Below are 18,370 nucleotides of genomic sequence, written 5' to 3'. Positions count from 1 at the left end.
CAAGCTGGTCAAATACGACTAATGTTAGTTTTCAAAGAGAGGGACCAAGAAGGGTCAGACCTTCTGTTTAAGGAGCATTGTTCTGCCCATGATACCAGATGAATCCAAAGATGGATCAATTAAGGAGTACTCATTGAATAGCTCCTTTATTTTACTTTATTTTCCCCTCAATTAAAATATTCTTAGCATCCAAATATAAACCCTGTGAAGTCCCAAAGGAGAAGAGTCTCTCATTATGGTATCTCCACTTTATTGACTATACTACCTCCATAACAGGAGATGTTGGAAAATAGGGACTTATGGACTTTATTTTGTCATTTTTAAGAAGGCAGTTCTCACTGGACCCAGGGGACCAATTCTGATGGGAGCAGAAAGAATGAGGATGTGTGACACATGATAGGCCACTGCTCTACAAGCTCCTCAAGGAGAGACAGACTTGTTTCTATTATTTTTAATATCTCCCACAAATAGAATATGGCTTCAGTGGCAGATAAGTTTGAAATCCTGGGAAAAGAGAGCGCTGTTCATCAGCATGGTGGACACTTTACTGAAAACCAATGATATGTAAAACACGATACCAAATAGAATTAATGCCTCCATAAAAGAAGCTTGAAGCCTACCCAGTGATGGTACTCTCAAAACTCCCCATGGAAACTATTACAAAGAGTGGCCAAATGAGATCATTTGTTCATTCATTCATACAAGAAATATTTACTGAGGCCTGCTGTACACAGAGAACTGTGAGAAACCCTGGGGATAAAGCAATGAAAAAAAAAGACAAGATTCTTGCCCTCTTACTGGCTTCAGTACTTTGAGAACCTCCATAATTTCTCCCTAATACATCTCACATATGAGATGCCTCTTGAATGATAACATATCAAGGGCTTCCTATCCATTTTGTTCATTTGTGCTTTTTTTTTTTTTTTAATTTTTTTTTTCAACGTTTATTTATTTTTGGGACAGAGAGAGACAGAGCATGAACGGGGGAGGGGCAGAGAGAGAGGGAGACACAGAATCGGAAACAGGCTCCAGGCTCCGAGCCATCAGCCCAGAGCCCGACGCGGGGCTCGAACTCACGGACCGCGAGATCGTGACCTGGCTGAAGTCGGACGCTTAACCGACTGCGCCTCGGACGCTTAACCGACTGCGCCACCCAGGCGCCCCCATTTGTGCTTTTATTCATCCATCCATTCATTAAAAACATATTGAGCTAGGGTTAGGGTCACGGGGTATCCAAAATGGGTATGGTTCAATCCTTGCCTTCAAGCTCAGAGTCCACTAGCAGAGGCAAAGTCAATATCACTACACTACAATGTAGCAAATGTCTCAGTAGAAACATATCGAAAAGTACTATTTTAGCTAGGGTGGGATGAGAGGGAGTGCTAGGTAGATGGTGGTGGTCTGGGAAGGTTCACAGAAGTGGTAATATTTGAGCTCAGTATGCAGAGATATATGAGAATGTATCAGGTGAAAAAAAGGGCTAAAAATGATCCAGGAAGAGGAAATGATGCATCAATTACTGGAATGTATACTAGAGTATACGGCATGGGGACAATGGTTAAATATTGAGTAGAATTACATCATCCCATTCCACAAAGTTTGAGGCAGCATATGAGAAAGGTTATAATAAAAGAGAAAAATTACAAGCAAAATAAACCAGCTTCTAGGAAAATATAAATGAAAGTCAAAGGTGAAGACCAGGGGGCACCTGGGTGGTTCAGTCAGTTAAGCCTCTGACTCTTGACCTCAACTCAGGTCATGATCTCTAGTTGGGCTCTGTGCTGTCAGCACAGAGCCTACGTAGGATTCTCTCTCTCCTCTCTCTCTGCCCCTCTTCTACTCCCTCTCTCTCTTCCTCTCTCCCTCTCTCCCTGTTTCTCAAAATAAATATACATTTTTAAGTGAAGACCAGGTAGGGAGGTTAATTAGAATTCAGATGTGTAGGTCATAGGATCCTACCCAATTTCTAAAGTTGAGCTGTACCCGTGACCAGATAGCCAAAACAAAAAGGGAAACATGATAAGTTATGTAATTTGCATTTTCCATGAAGAAAAAATATACCAAACCTCAGAGAAGTCAAACTTTTCATGGCCCTTCACAATTTTGTGTGTGTATTTGACATTTTAGCTCTGAAAGAATTTTTTTCATAGGGAGCTTCTTATAGGGATGTACACTAAGTGAGGTAGTTGAGTAATTTCTGAAGCCCAAGCACAGTTGTGTAGCCCAGGACTAGTCAATATTATTTTCCCTAATTTGCTGCAAAATATAAAAACTAAAAATATAGTGATTTTTATATAAAACTAAATTTGCTTAGTTGAAATGACTGTTCTTTATTCTGAGATTATAGACTTTCTACATTGTTTGGTTTAAAATATTCTGTCTTTTATGAACTGTGTGCATGGTATATTAGCTAGTTTCTGTTTTTTTTTTTTCCCACGTCTTGTTTTGGCAAATTAAGAGGAAGATAATATACGTACATATGTAATTATTTTTATTCCTCTCTAAACTCTAGAAATCTTGGAACCACAGATGTAGAGTGAAATGTCCTCAGTAATGCCCCTCCAAAGGTGTTCACAGCCTCCCATGATGAGAGTCAAGGTCATGATCCTTAATCTGTCAAATGTTCTAACAAAGGAAGAACACAGTATAAATAAATAGGAAGGAATAGGGGGAAGGTGGGCTAGAAAGGTAGATATTTGCAAAAATTTATACTAAAGAAATAAAGCTTCATTTGTATAAATTTGAAATCAAAGTTGAGATTTACTGGGGAGAGTCTTTGTGAACTCTAATATGCCATATAATCCACCCAAGCTTAGTTTGCTACCTCATTTGCCATTGTACACAAACCAAGCCCTGCCTCAACTTTCCAGCTGGCCTGAAGTAAGGGTTTAGATGATGTTTTGGAGAAGCAGGCAGATGTTAGTAGAATTTGAGAGTCATTATGCAAAAATTTGGAAACTAGTGCTCTATTTCCAAGAGGGCTACTGATAACTGCAGGATCATCTGTCAGTGTAGCCAGGCTGTCCTTAGAAATATATGTTCTCTCTTAAGATTGACTGCTTGAAAAGTCTTTGTGAGGATTTGCATGGCGAAGAGGCAGTCAGAACTGTAGTGGGTTAAAATTTCATAATACCCAGGCAAAATTCTTATTTTCCAATGAATTTTATAGGAACTCTAAACAAATAGCAATAATGTCCCAGAAATGTATACCTGAATTGGAATCAATTTTCTGTAAAATACCTTAATTATATTTAGATCTCATTTGGAACACTTATTTTAGACTAATCTATGGTTGCATTTCCGTGGTTTTATTGTGAGTGCCAACTACCTCCTGATGCTCAAAGAGTCTCTGGAACACCTAACAAAATGGAAATGCCTTTATGGGCCTGGAGGGGCTCTTGGATGGCAAGAAGTCACTAAGTGCAGGCAGAGCCTTTCTGACGATATGAAGGGGCTTCCAGCTAGCCAGAACCAGGTCCAGTGCTAAAAAGGCAAGACCAACAGTAAATGTGTCACCTCCTACCTTTGCCCACTTCCAGTTCATACACTGCCACAATTTTAACTTCATCTGTGAGTCAAAGTTGAGACAATGGATTTTAAAGAGGCCTCTAAATTAACTATTAGTGTGGCAATATGTGTATCAAACACCTGAACAGGAAGTTCTAAGTGTAGAGATAAACAACCAGGTGGTAGCCTTTTGGAGAGAAACATTTGAAGGCCTGCTACAGGTTGGGTCGGTAGAGATAGAGCTTAATCTGACAGGGAGTATCTCTTTTTTCCAGTGGATCCATGGACTTTGTGGGAAGCAATATAGATGAATGATTGAGAATGTGGTTAGTAAAAGCCACCTACTGTATGGCCATACAGTGTTAATTCTGTGAGCTTCAATTTCCTCATCTGTAAAATAGGGAGTAGTATATTGTCCATTCCTTAGGATTGTGAAAATTAAATGAGATGATATGTATAAAACCTGAAAATCCATACACAATTAATGGTTAATAGTATTATGGACACCATCCCTCTCCCCCGCTACAAAAGTGGAGTTTGCAGTTTATTGGAAGAAAACCAGTGTGATCCATCCTGCCAGAAAATATCAAGAATTGAACCATAAAATTGGTGAGTGTGGAAAATTTGTCAGGCATCAAAAATGGGCAACCTCTAAGGTTTCTAGTGCTTTGTAGACATCTGTAATCTTAGTCCATCTAGTAGAGTATCAGTCACCTGGCATTGTTTCAATGGGCCGTGCAGTGCAATGACCACAAGTGCTCAAGATGGTGGCTCTGGGACCTTGCAGGATCCCACAGCACCATTTCAATAATCTGAGAAAAAATCATGGTCAGTCTAGTTTGGGTACTTAGTGTACTTTCTATTCCCATTCTTTGGAAATAGCCAACTCTATTAACTAACTAATCACACCCCAGACCCTAGGCATGCTGCATATTCTGTCTATTGCTGTATGACAAACTACTTTATAACTTAGTAGCTTAAAAAGCAGTCATTTTATTCTATTTTAAGATTTTCCGGGTGAAGAATTTGGGCAGGACTCTTATGAGCAATTCTTCTATGCCATATGGTATCAACTGGGATGCCTCAGCTGTGGTAGTCTAGTCTGGAGATTCCAAGACAACTTTATTCATATGCATGGCATTTTGGCAGGGACAGCTTAAAACACTGGGCTCAGCTGGATCTCTCTCCTTCCATTTACTCTAAGGCCCTCTCCACATGTCTCTCTACCACAGTAGTCCGACACGTTACATGGTGTCTTGAAGGTCCCATAGCATGCAATCCCAGAAACAAGAAGTGGGAATGGTGTCTCTCTCAAGGCCTGAGCCTGAAAACAGGCACAACTTCTCTTATGTCAAAGCAGTGTGGAACCCATCCATATTCAAATGGGGGTGGGGGACATAGATTTTACCTCTTGGTGAGAGGGGTGTCAAAGAATTTGTATCCCCCTTTAATCTGTCACACTGGGAAAAAATAACTGTATGGAAGTGCTTAGTTGTTCATTTGCCATGTTTTTCATCATACCAGTTTCACTTTATACCTATAATTAATTCATTAAAACAATTGTCACACTGCATTGAGAGGCAGTGTAGTGGTTAAGAGTATTAATAGTTAGACCAACCTGGATTTGAATCCTAGTTCTGCTTCTTACTGGCTGTATAATCTTGGGCAAGTAACTCAACACTCTGAGGCCTAATTTCTTTATAAAATGAAGGATAATAACAGTAGCTAGGTCACAGTCTTCTTGGAATGTGATTATATAAAATGCTTAACACAGTGCCTAGTACACTGTAAGCATCCAGTAAACAATTTGGCTGTTTATAATAATTGGTGATACATAAGTGTAACTGCATGGATGTTTCCAAACTAGACTATGAGGCTGAGGATTTTGTCTTACTCGTTCCTTAAATCCCAACTCCTGGAGCAGGGCCTGGCATCAGACTATTGAATGGATGGACATATGGATGACTGGATGGCAGCACAGAAATGGTATGTGCCTGCAATGTAACCCCCTGGCTCAAATGTATAAAGAGAATGGAAGATAATTGTACTGCCAGGTAACTACTCTAGGTAGAATGAGCACAAGTTGCTAGGGGGCAGGAAAGCTTAAGGCCACACTGAAATATTACTTGCAATCACGTAGTAGAGTTGCAACTCAGAGGAGCAAGCTGGTCCAACTGACACACAGCACTTGTGGCATTTCCAGTTAAGCTGGGACTTTGGGAAGTTCATGAATCAGAAGACAAACGCAAACCAACATTTATGACACTTCCAGGCATGGCAATACCAAGTCAGAAAGGCTGCAGGGAAAAGGAACTGGAAGGAGAGATATAAAAGCAAAACAGAACAGGGCATTTATTATAGGAAGGACTTTGGAGGAATACGTTGGCCTTTTCCATAGCCCTTGTATAAAATGATTTCAGATCTCCTTCAGAAGTTTGAATTCCTAACATAAATATTAATACTATGTAATTATAGGTGTACTCCTCAAGCCAGGCTTGAAGGCTCAAAGAGGGAGATAATTTCTCTGGTGTCCTATTCCCAATGTGTTTTAAATTGTTGGACTTCTTTGATATTTCAGGTTCTGCAATACTTGTATAAGTCCCATGACTTCAAATGGTTATTTTCTTGGTTGGCATCAGAAATTTACATCGACTTGGGTGCTTAATGGTTGAAGATAAACAAAAGAAATAATCAATGTGTTAGGAGCCTTTGAAATGTCATGTGCAACCTGCCCTCTAGCAAGCCCTGCTTGGCAGTGTAGCCTATGGAGCTCTTGTCATATTGAACGCAAGAAAGAAAGGGAGTTTATCTACTCTTTGCTTTAGCCATATGTCATGAATACATCTGCTTTTAAATGAATTTCATAAAATATTAATGCAATCATACCAAACAGAGTGGTGAGTACCTCAGTCAGGAGTTATATTTATCTTGTGTATTTGTTTTTTGTTTGTCTCCATTTGTTAGTAGACAGTACATGGAGACGGGCATTTCTTTCTCAGCCGAAGTGGCAGGACTTGCTTAATGAACTGATGTTTCTGTAATCTGTGGTAAGGCAGAGTTGTGAGTGACAGAGCTGTATGAATAACAATGAGGAGGCAGGCAGAACAATAAAAGGAAGAAAAACATTTCAGTTGGAGAGGAAAAATGGATGGAATTGTTTAGTTGGCACACAATCTAATCTGATCTTTTCCTACGGAAAATTAACAGTTTGTAAATGGGTGAGATAATGTTAACAATTTTTCCAAAATAATAAACACAAGAAATCAAATTTTCCAAAGACGTAAATGGTATTTTTAACCACAGTGCTCCTATTCTTCAGTGTGGGAACATAGGGCATCAGGGGCCTAAGTCCTCCAAGATGGAAAGGAAGACCTGGACCCCCTGCCCCCACCTGATAGAGCCTGACATATAAAAACCTATCACGAATGCTTGTGGAATGTGGGAATGGATGCCCAAAACAGTGAATTTATTGTGTGTATGCATGTTTTGAATGGAAGGAAGGAAACTTACCTATCAGGACTACCACTTATCATGCCATGGGTTTTCGTATCTGTTCTGTCCTTTCATCCTTTGAGCTAAATGTCATCATTTATCCCCGCTTTTATCAAAAACAAAATGGTGGTACACAGATATTAAGAAACCTTCCACTACTATGTGGAGAAAAGTAGAGATATGAGGGCCACAAGGAGGAAGGCAGGAGAGAGAGAGAGAGAGGGTGCGTGAGAGAGAGTGCATGTGCTCACATGCATGTGTAAAAGTGCATGTTGGGTGAGATTGCACGTGAAGGCTAAAAGTAAATTTGTTTTCAGAAAAAGAAATTTTCCTCTAATTTCTTGGAAATTTCTTGGAAGACATTTTTTTCTTCCCAAACATATCCGGGGTCTTGATATTTCAGCATCACAGGCATGTGGGAAGATGGCGAATGCTCTAGCTCTTGTGGACTGGCTGTGCACATGTGCTACCACCTGCCTATCTGCCCAGTCATGAGACTCACCCCTACTGGACCTATTGTACCTGAAGTTCCACTTCTATAGGGACCACACATTCTTCCCACTGTTTAGATCCATCCCTTTCAACATCTTGGAGAACCACCCAGGGAATTCTGAGCTCCTTGAGGATGTGCTTATAAGGATTGCCCCCTCGTGTTTTTGTGGTGAGCAGAGTGAAGTTTTGGGGGTTCAGGTACACTACTGCTACTGCAACTGCCCCTACATTATCACAGCTCCTTATGCAATACTTTCTTTGCTTGCAGCCCGCTGTGCATTCTGTAGCAGAGGACAGGGCTGAGAGGTAGAGAATAAGGAAGTATAATGGATTTCCTTCTCTCAGAGAACTTGCATTTTGTTATAGAGACAAAATTTAAACAAAATCAGTACCACCCACAGACCCAAGCAAGTGGGAACTTTGCCCTAAGCCTGCATCTCAGGGGACCTCCTGCTTTGAAATGCCTGCCTTGATGTTTTCTAAGGCCCCCTACCCAGTGCTAAGGTAGGTAGTGTAATCAGGGTAGGTGCCCTGAGTCCAGAATAGGTCGTATATAGGTTCTAATCTCAAGGAGCACCTTTCTTGAAATTTTTAAAATTCCTCTTCATTGTCTGGGACTGACCAGTGCCTGCAGTGTTGTCTAAGCAAAGAGTCCCAATCTCAGCCTGAACCTGTGTGGACCCCAGTCATCATTTCTCCTCTTTGGGGAATTCTCTAATCCTCTACTCTACATGTGGAGTCAACCATATTCTCCAAGAAGCTTCAGAACTCAGGCCTATGGAGTCCTCCCAGACTCTGTTCCAGGAAGGTAGCCTGGCAAGTAAATCACTCCAGCTACCTGGTGTGGTATTTCTTTCATGGTATCACATGAGATTGCGCCAGGGAAATAGTGTTGATGTTGATTTGGGGTGAATTGAATTGTTTATATAGATGAGCCCCACAGAAAAGTATTTGTTTGGGGGCCCCTACACATCCTAGAAGCATCCCTGAATAAAACAAAAGATGATGCAAAATAAAATAAAATTCAGTAGAAACAAGTGTAGAACAATTTTTCAACACAGAGTTGAGAATGAACCAGAATTATCTGGAAAAAAAGTTCTTCAGGGAGGGTGAGACTTAAGGCCAGCCTTAAGTATGGGGAGAATTGGGAGAGAGTCTAGTGATTCCAAGAAGGGAGAACAATATGAACAAAAGCAAGAAGAATAGTTATTCATTGAATATTTTTGTGCTATACATTATGCTAAGCACATTGCATTCATCGTTTTTGCTTATTCGTCACAATTCCCTATAAGGTAGGTGTTTGCAGATGATGAAATGGGGGTTCAAAAGATTCATCCTGCTAAGCAAACAATAGAAGTAGGTCCCAGGTCTGCCTGATCCCCAAAATTGTATGCTCTTAATACCATGCTATACTGCAAAAAGACAAGGGATAGTAGGGAGCCTTGTCTGTATGGAGCAGAGAATGTGTGTTGAGAACTAGTAAAGGCAAAATCAACAGACAAGGCACATAGTATGAAAGGCCTTGGATGTCAAAAATGATATATATAGAGAGACAAATAGACTGATCAAGCAAAAACAAAGATCCCTATCCCAAAAGGAAAATGCACAAGTAGAATATAATATTTAAGACCTAATGCTAATACCGTGTTTTCTTAAATATTTTGCCTTCATCTTAGAAAGTCCCTTGGCTTGAAATGTATAAGGTAACATTCTGCCTCCACTTGGCCTTGCCTGGTGTCATTTATTGTTCTCTCTTTCCTCTCCTTTTTTAGACTTTGATCCTGCTCTTGGAATGATGACTGGAATTCCACCAATCACTCCAATGATGCCTGGCTTGGGAATAGTACCTCCTCCAATTCCACCAGATATGCCAGTAGTAAAAGAGATCATACACTGTAAAAGCTGCACACTTTTCCCTCCAAATCCAAGTAATATTCTGCTTTTTCTCCACACAAGTCATAATGTTTTGGTGTCTAGGAACACTTTCTTCTTTTTCAAAAAAAAATACCCTAGGGCTTCATAGATGTATATACAGAAGCTTCACCTAGAAAACAGAAGACGGGAAAATTTTCTCTTATTAGGCAAGGTTGAATTTTATGCATAGAATAGTAGATTTCTGTGTGTTGGTTGCATTACAAATGATAAAACGTGTTTCTAATGCCATCTGGTAAGGAATTCAAGTGTGTTCGTACAAAGACACCTGACACAAATTGTTCAACACTGTCATTTGCAGACTCTCTTTTTCATAACTGGCCTACATGCTGATAATGGCAGTAATAGTGTGTGTCTGAGCCTGCCCGAGGCACATGAGAATACATATTTGGTGCTAAGAATCCTCCATTGCTACTAGCTATATTCACACATCACTCAAACTACTGCTATTCAACTGATGGGCTGCAATAGACAGTGGGGTGAGGTTTAACTTGCTACGAGGGCAAAGAGGAATACTGAGACTGAGTCGAACCACTTGCATCCATCTAGTCAATGAAATTCATGTGGAAATGATCTATGGATCTATCTTGGCAGTAATGAATAGGTTTCTCCTTAGACTCTTAAAAATATCTGCAAACATATGTTGGCCATATTTCACTTAAAATATAGCAGCAATAATTGACTCAAACATTTTTCTAGGTCTATTTGTGGTTTTATGTACTTTAAGTGATCAGACGTTATTTCTACACATGACCCAAGCCTCATTAAAGCTTTTTCCACAGTTCTAGTGGTGCTGGGTGACCTACTTAAGGGAGCTGCCACTACAGTGCTAAGATTAAACATGTTAAGGGACACATTCAAGGGTTCAGGCCATAGATCAAGTGAACTTGCCTTATCACAATAAACATGAACTTTTGACATGTGACTTCAGACAACTATTTCATCTCCTACCTTACACAGGAATTAGTTAATCATGGAATCAGGCCCTGGCAGGGACCCAAATTCTTAGTATAGTCTATCCATAGCTAACAGGACTTTAGAATCAGTAAGGTTCATTGACCAAATCATCTCATCTCTTTTTGCTAGTGAGAAATGTTCTCAGTGCCTTCTTCAGGTCTTTGAACTTGATTGTCAGCAGGGTACTTCCTTCTAGGCCAATAAGAAATCTAGGAGGCTGCATCTCAGAGGACTGAATTGGGAGAAGAGCTAGTATGTCACAAGAGAATTAGGGAATGCAGAATAAGATGGCCTAGTAGGCCTTATCTGCCAGCTCAAGTGGCCATTCCTGGATTTGTGTTTAGTGCCTAGGTGAATGAATGGCACTGTTGTACCCTGTCTCTTCCTCTTAGTGCCACTGTCCCTACAAATGGGCAATGGACTTTTTTCCCTTTCATCCAGCGTGTTGCTTTTGGATTAAGGAAAGCTATGCGTCACTAATTCTACATTTTTTCACTTCAAAAGCCATGAATTTAGGCATTTCCAGTGTTAAAACCTCCTGTTTATGTAAAGGTACAATCCTGCTGGTTTAATCATTTATCACATAATCAGCTTGCCCTAGGCTTTCATTGTCTCAATCAAGTCTAACGTAATAGGATGGCTCATACCTTGTAATGTCTAGGTTGGGTACAAGAGATGACTTTACAGGATATTCAGTCTCTGAATTGCCAAAGAATAACAGATACATTGTGTATAACACATAGACCACATTGAGTGGTCTTTAAAGGAATGTAGACATACACGGCTTAAAGAGGCTCTAACTTTTGATTGTCTCTAGGAAAAGAAACAGATAAACATCCCTCAAATACATTTATCTTTCCCACGTACATTCATGCCTTCTTGAGTCTGAGCTGGAAGAGCCAGAGCGAGAGGGAAGCATTTTACCTTCATGGCTCAATACATTTTTTCTTCATCTCTGTGTTAAGAATACTGACAGAGCAATTAGTACCAATAAAGTTGTGGCTTCAGGGAAGGAACCTGGCTTTGGAATTGAATTAAAAACCAACACTCCTGACACAGCTTAAAGTGAACTGGTGTTCTGTTTCCTGTTTAGAACTTGGATTTTGTCAAAAGGGGGCTCAGGTTAATTGTGTGGGGAAAACACAATGGCTAATGGAGAAGACTCCCTCTGTTCGGTGCTGAAAGCATGGCAAGTGCCGTTTTTGTTCACAGCCTCACACTGTGAAAGTGTGATGGGAAGAGCAGGGACTTGGTACGACTAAGTCACTTAACCTTCTCCAGAGCCTACCAACCTTGTCCGATAAGGCCTTGATTATAAACCCCGGTATTTATGCCTACCTCCGGTATATTCTGCTTCTGTGTCTGGTATATTGTCTTGCACTCAGTGGCCTCTCAACAGTAAGGTCCTGTGATCTGGGGACTCTCACAGTCTCTTTATGCACCCATCCAATCTGCTTCTGTCTTGTTGCTTCATTAGACAGTATCTTTACCATCAGTTCCTTCCCCCCTCTCCCACCTGACACTTCATCCAGGTGCTTGTCACATATACAGAACCCAGAAGCCCCAAGGTTCCCATTGCCTACAAGTGCCAAGTCCAACTCCTGACTTCAAAGTTCACTGGTATGCTTCATGTGACTGTCTTCAATCCATTGTTTCTACTTGCCACGTACCCATCCTTTTAGTCAAGTGCAGCTGCTTCCCAGTATCACACTCCTCTCCAGCCCAACTGCAAGCCTACCTTCTCCTGGAACATTGCCACGTGGAAGATATGGAAATTAAAACAACAGTTAATCATTCATTGCTCTAATGCATTTCCACCTAAATATTGGGTGCTAGGCCCAATGGGTAATTTTTAGCCCTTAAATTACTTTATGTCTCTGCTATTCTTAGTACTAGTAATCCCTTCATCCTTCTTGAAACATTAGGTGATTTGAAGGTGTAAGAATGACTAAGACCACTAGAGAGGTTATATAGATCAAGAAAGGATGACAAACAAGCTAAGTGCCCTGAGGAATTCTAACATTTGAAAATGTAAAAGAGAAAGAGGAGTTTGCATTTCTGTATACCCAGTAGCAGCAAAAGTCTTCTTTACTTGCTGTTTCCAGTTGTTTTCCAATTCTCTTTTAAATCTTCATTTATGCTCTTGCCCCACTCCTCTATCAAAACTTCCCTTGTTTAAGAACTCTAGTGACCAGGGGCACCTGGGTGGCTCAGTCAGTTAAGTGTCCGACTCTTAGTTTTGGCTCAGGTCATGATCTCACAGTTGGTGAAATCGAGCCTACGTCGTGCTCTGCACTGACAGCGTAGAGCCTGCTTGGGATCCTCTCTCTGCCCCTCCCCCACTCACGCTATCTCTGTCTCTCTCAAAATAAATAAACTTTAAGAAAAAAGAATACTAGTGACCTAAATCCAGTAGTTACTCCTCAGTTCTCTTCCTAATTGACCTAATAGCCATATGCAACACAGTTGATTACTCCTTAGTCATTGGTATACTTTCTTTACTTGGCTTTCAGGACACCACACTATTGGTTTTCCTCCCACTTCAGCTGATAGAGCTTCTACATGAAGAGGTTGCATTTGGAATCTACTGTCAAGTTAATAGTAAATGAGGAATAAATGGTGGAATATCATCTGCTATCTGTGTACAGGGACATGGGAAAGCACCCAGGAGCCAGAAAAAGAGTGATTTTTTCATTTTACTGTATCAGAACAGGCCAATCTCATTTTGTCTCCTAGGGCTGGGTTCTATAAAAAAAAGTTAGAGAAAGTGGGTAAATTGAGAATTAATAAAAATTCACTAGTCTTCTGATTATTTCCAATCAGTTGGAATTACATTAAAATATATCTGACCCCTGCTGATTATCGAGGGGGCCTTCAGTCTTAGGCATCTAATAACATCAACTCAAACACTTTGCAGTATGTAAATTCTGGCAAACAAGTTGAGTGATCTGTGATGCTCCTTTGAAACGCAAGATGCAAGTGGTTTATAGGTTCTCCATGCTGTCCCCTGCCTCATTTCTCAAAGATCAGCAGTGACTCTGATCTTAATGCTGATTGCCCCAACAGAGCTCCCCAGAGTAGGTGCTTAGTTGTAATTAGAATTGCTAGAAGTTCCTCCTTTTCCATTACCAGAGATTAAAGTTTTTTTTATACTCTCAGTTATCTTGAATCATTTTACATGAAGTTTTCTTCTTCTCTGTCCACAGTAGTGATTGGGTATTACAAGAGTTCAGCACATTACCTGATTAATAGGTGGACTTTGAATTTCCTCTCCTATGGAGTTATCATTGCTGTGCCCAGATCACTGTATTTCAGTGGGATTAGTAAATCAGGCCCAGACAATAAAGTGCTTTGAGCTGTTAATTAAAGAATAAGTACTGTCTACTAAGGAAGATAGTACAGACCATTGCCTTGTTTGGTGGCATACACCTAAATCTCGGTGAATGCTATCAAAGAGACTTTCTACATTTACCCAAGGAAAACAAATAAATCCCCAGAATTCTGGACGCTACTTAGTGGCTTTTATGCTTTCTTACTTAGCAGTTACCACAGAATAATCACAGCATCTAAATAGAGTGATGATTTCATCACAGAATTTTTGAATCCTACAAATGTAGTGAGAGGAAAGAGACTTTGTATTTTCTGTGTTATATGTAACTGCAGCAGTAACCAGATATTCCTTAGAGTCTCTCAGTGGACCAAAAGGTAGACCTAACTAAACAAACTTAAATAATATAAAAAGGTGAACATTTACTTCACAAAAAGATTCTTTACCATCAAATTCCTTAAATAGTAAAATTCAGAAGGATTCTGTAACAGGATTTTAGTCTAAAGCCCTTGATTTGAAAACATGGCTATAACTGTAGGGGTGCTCTTGAAAATTTTTTACCTATATAGTCAGTGGCTAGATTGTGTTCCATGGTCAAAACCATATGTGTCTTCACAGCTATAGATTCCTCTATTGAGAAGAGTGATTCCTTCCCAAACCAAGCCTTATCTGAAGATTTGGCTAAAACAAGGAACTGGGAGTTTAGAAGTCCAGGTCTTAAGCTGCCATTCCACCCCAGTCTTGTAGTAGTGCTTTAGAAAGCCCCAGATTGGTAATCAGAAAATCTGGTTCTATAACAGTATATAATAATAACACTACAATAATGACCAATTGGGAGCCTATCAAGTGCTAGGCATTGTAGCACTTGCAATATAGACAGTAGATTATCAACTATCCTACACAAATCTTTGTAAGGTAGAGGACAATATCCCAATTTTAAAGATGAAAGAATGAGGTACCCAGAGGATATGTAATTTTCAAAAGGTCATACAGTTACTAAGTTAAGGTTTAAATCCAGGTTTACCTGCTCCAAGTTCATATTCTTTCTCTTTCTATCCAATTTGGCGACCTTGAATGAGTCACTCAACCTCACTCAGCTAAGGTTTTTCTTTGTAATATGAGAAGTCTAGACCAAGCCAGTGGTTTTCAATCCTAGCTACTATTAGAGTTGCCTGAGGAGCTTTAAAAAAAAAATAATGCACAGGCTATACCCCAGACTAATTAAATCATTCTTTGGAGTGAACACAGGAATTTTTTGTTTGGTTGACTCCCAAGTTGATTCTAATGTGCTGTTGGAGTTGAGAATCACTGGAACCGTGATGTTAGAATCCTTTCATTTCTTAAGAACTCAGAAGCGGAAGTCTTAAGAGATTCTGGACCTCATTTCCCTTTTTTTTTTGGCTAAAAACCACATTATTCCAGAGCCCATGACTAAGACATTTCAGATTCCTGCTCACTAGGAATCTCTTCCTTTTCCCTTTAAATTTCTCCTATGGAACAAAAGACCAATACAGCGAGTTTTTGAAATTACAGAATTTTTTTTTATTAACAGAAACTTTATAAGTTCCCTGAATGCCTTTATCCCTTTTATTGACTAAATAGAGGGGAAGAGAGCATCATGAGAACCTGATTATTCTGAGCCACACTGATAAGACAGACAGTGGTAGCAAAGTGAGAAAGCTAGAGATGCTCATACCCAAGGAAGCTCCCAAATCATCTGCTTGCCAACTTGGATAAGTGTCAGGTGAAGACCTTGGCCTAATCTACAAGTGAGACTCATTTATTTTTGCATGGGAGCAGTAATCACTAGTTGAGCTCTCCAAATCTTGAGCTGGGAGAATTGTTGTGAAGAGCTGAATGGAAAGAATGGATTACACAAAATAAATCCTTGCAGATAACAAAACCAACACTAAAGAAACCCTTGACCATCATGCTTTGTTTTGTTGGGCTATGAACTGTAGAATTTTGTTTGGAAAATGCTTGGATACATATAAATAGCAACAAGGATCTAGCAGATCCAACAGGCTTTATGTGTAAGATGAGTGAGTAGAAAGCATATTTTTTTTTTTTTAGCAGAGAGAGAATCATCTCATTACATAGGTTTTTAATGACTCTCTATAGCCAAATTTATCTCACTTTAGTTAATGATTTCCCAGATGAGCTTACTTTCTCTGCTGTCTTTCATACTTCCCTCTAACTGCTGCACAATTGACTCTGGACCTCACCCCTCCGGCAAGGAATTTGAGGAAAGACTTGCTGATATCAAAAGCAAAACACCTAAAAAGGATGGTTTATAGTCTAGCTGACTTTGTCAGCCAAACCATTCTGACACTCATAAATATTTTTGTAAATGTTTACCCCATCATTGTCAAATTAATTCTGAAACAATTATTTCAGTAACCATGAACAGAGGGAATTTAGTAACTATCAACTGAATTAAACAACCTTTTTCTCAGGAACCTTGGTTCTGAGAATTCCTTTAAGTAAGAATTTAAAGTGAGTGGGATGTCCCCCCACTAACTGTCTTCTTAGCAAAAACAACTGAAAATTGGGCGTAGCTGAGTTGTCACAACACAAGAACAGAATTAAAGAACTCTGGATGGGACAGGCAGATGGGTCTGAGTTTTTATCATTTGGATGTCATGGTCACCAAACCATTGAAGAAAATTATTTTCATGTGCTGTGGAGCAGAGATGAGCACTTTAGAGGCCACGTGCTTCTGGCACTCTTAGGCAAAAGTCTGATGGGGACAGTAGGGCTATCTCTGGCATATGTTAGATTTCTAAAAAGGTCTGTCCCAAGCAAACATTTTAATTTCAAATGCTTTTGCAATTCTGCTTAGATCTTCCACCTCCTGCAACTCGAGAACGCCCACCAGGGTGCAAAACAGTATTTGTGGGTGGCCTGCCTGAAAATGGGACTGAGCAAATCATCGTGGAAGTGTTCGAACAGTGTGGAGAGATCATTGCTATTCGGAAGAGCAAAAAGAACTTTTGTCACATTCGCTTTGCTGAGGAGTACATGGTGGACAAAGCCCTGTATCTCTCTGGTAGGTGTTTAGTCATGAGCAGTGTGCCCACCGGGCACAACGCAGTGATTGGAGATCGGTGCATTTGTGGCAGATAAAATTTGGGCTTAATGGTATCCCCTCTTGCCTTCAGAGATGGAAAATGAATGTTTTCACCCAACTTCTTCCTTTAAAGTTCTTTGATAGTTCTCAATTGTGTCCGTTGTCCAAAACTTCTTACTTGTAACATCTGAAGGCCTTGATGATCTGTCTTACTTCTCAGTACCATCCATCTCCCAGTTCTTCCCTCACATACCATGTCCTAAGCACACTAAGCTAATTGTAGTTCTCACAATGTGCCATGGTGTCTTATGTCTTTTCCTCTGACTACAATTACCTTTTCCATCCCACCTCCCATGTATACATTCTCACACCCCAAAGTTCCAGCTCAAGCATAACCTCTTCTGGAAAGCTTTCTCTGGCTTCTCTCCCCACTGTGTCCCAGGCTGTTCTGGGCAGCCCCTCTTCAGCGTTTCCCTAGCACCCAGTGTTTCCTGCTAGCATGACTCCTATAACACCATGCTAGAACTGTCTCTTTCTGTATCTGTCTTCCTGACCAGAGTATGAACTCCTTAAGGGAAGGGACCATGTTTTATTTAACTTCAAATCCCCACTATCTAACACATAATCTGGCACAAAAGCAAATGCTCAGAAATAGCTATGGAAGTCAGTTAGTTATCAAATATTTATTGACAGCTAGGCAGAATGCTAGGTTGCTAAGGATACAGCAAAGACCAAGATAGACAAACTTCCTGCCATCAGGGATATTACATTCTGGAGATGGTATAATATATATGTAAAAAATAATTAATATCAGGTACCAATAACTGCTATGAAGAAGATTAAAATAGCTAATGTGCCTAGCATTGTTAGGAAAGCAAGTCTTCCCTGTCATTTGAATTGAGATCTGAACAATATGAAGGGGATTGCCATGTGAACATCTGGGAGCTGAGCATTCCAAGATAAGAAAGAGCAAGTTAAAGGCCCTGAGATGAAATGGACTTGGCATGTTTAAGTGAAAGAGACAAAGTTAACATGACTGGAACATTGTAAATGAGAGAGAGGCAGTGAAGGGAAATGAAGTCTGAGAGGTAAGAAATACCAAACCATGTTGACCCTTATAATCTATAGTAATTAGTTTATTATTCTGGATGCAATGGGAAGTCATTGGAGGATTTTAAGTAGTAGAGTGACATAATCTGATATACATTTTAGAAATATCCCTTCTGTGTAAAGGACAGACTGAGGGCATGGGCAAAGGTAGTTACTAGAAGATAAGTCAACCAACTGTAGCATTAGTCTAACCTAGAAGTGACAGAGTACAGATAGTAAGAACTACTTTGCCTAAAGTCTCTTTTTCATGGTAAAAGTTCAAATTTGGGGAGACTGAGGCAAGGCATTACAATTGGAATGATTTCTGTTAAATACTATAAAGTGAAGCCCTTTGCTTTTGGGGTGGTTTCAAGATACAGTTTCATGGTTGATCCTTTGCTTATTTTGAATTGGTATTGTTCTCTATGAAGCAGTGGGCAAATAAGACTGAAGGCAGAAGACAGGGTAATCTGAAAGGGCATAGAACAATTAACAACTTCCTT

At 40.0% G+C, this 18,370-nt stretch overlaps 1 protein-coding gene across 13 annotated transcripts in view; it reads left to right on the top strand.

The window, feature by feature from the left end:
* The window catches only part of ENOX2 (ecto-NOX disulfide-thiol exchanger 2), a 258,800-nt gene that overhangs the window by 199,175 nt on the left and 41,255 nt on the right, over positions 1-18,370 (top strand). For 11 of the 13 annotated variants that reach the window (XM_045471598.1, XM_045471596.1, XM_045471594.1 and 8 more), the window contains 2 exons: positions 9,264-9,419; positions 16,551-16,757. In XM_045471598.1, coding sequence (XP_045327554.1) covers positions 9,264-9,419; positions 16,551-16,757 — 363 coding nt within the window. Of the gene's footprint in view, positions 1-5,431; positions 5,494-9,263; positions 9,420-16,550; positions 16,758-18,370 lie in introns of all 13 variants that reach the window. The other 2 variants (XM_045471595.1, XM_045471587.1) reach the window with 2 other exon arrangements.

Source organism: Leopardus geoffroyi, chromosome X, assembly GCF_018350155.1.
Source record: "Leopardus geoffroyi isolate Oge1 chromosome X, O.geoffroyi_Oge1_pat1.0, whole genome shotgun sequence".
Taxonomy (NCBI): Eukaryota; Metazoa; Chordata; class Mammalia; order Carnivora; family Felidae; genus Leopardus; species Leopardus geoffroyi.
Note: the sequence above shows the minus strand (reverse complement) of the source record. Positions and strands in the feature narration are given on the sequence as shown.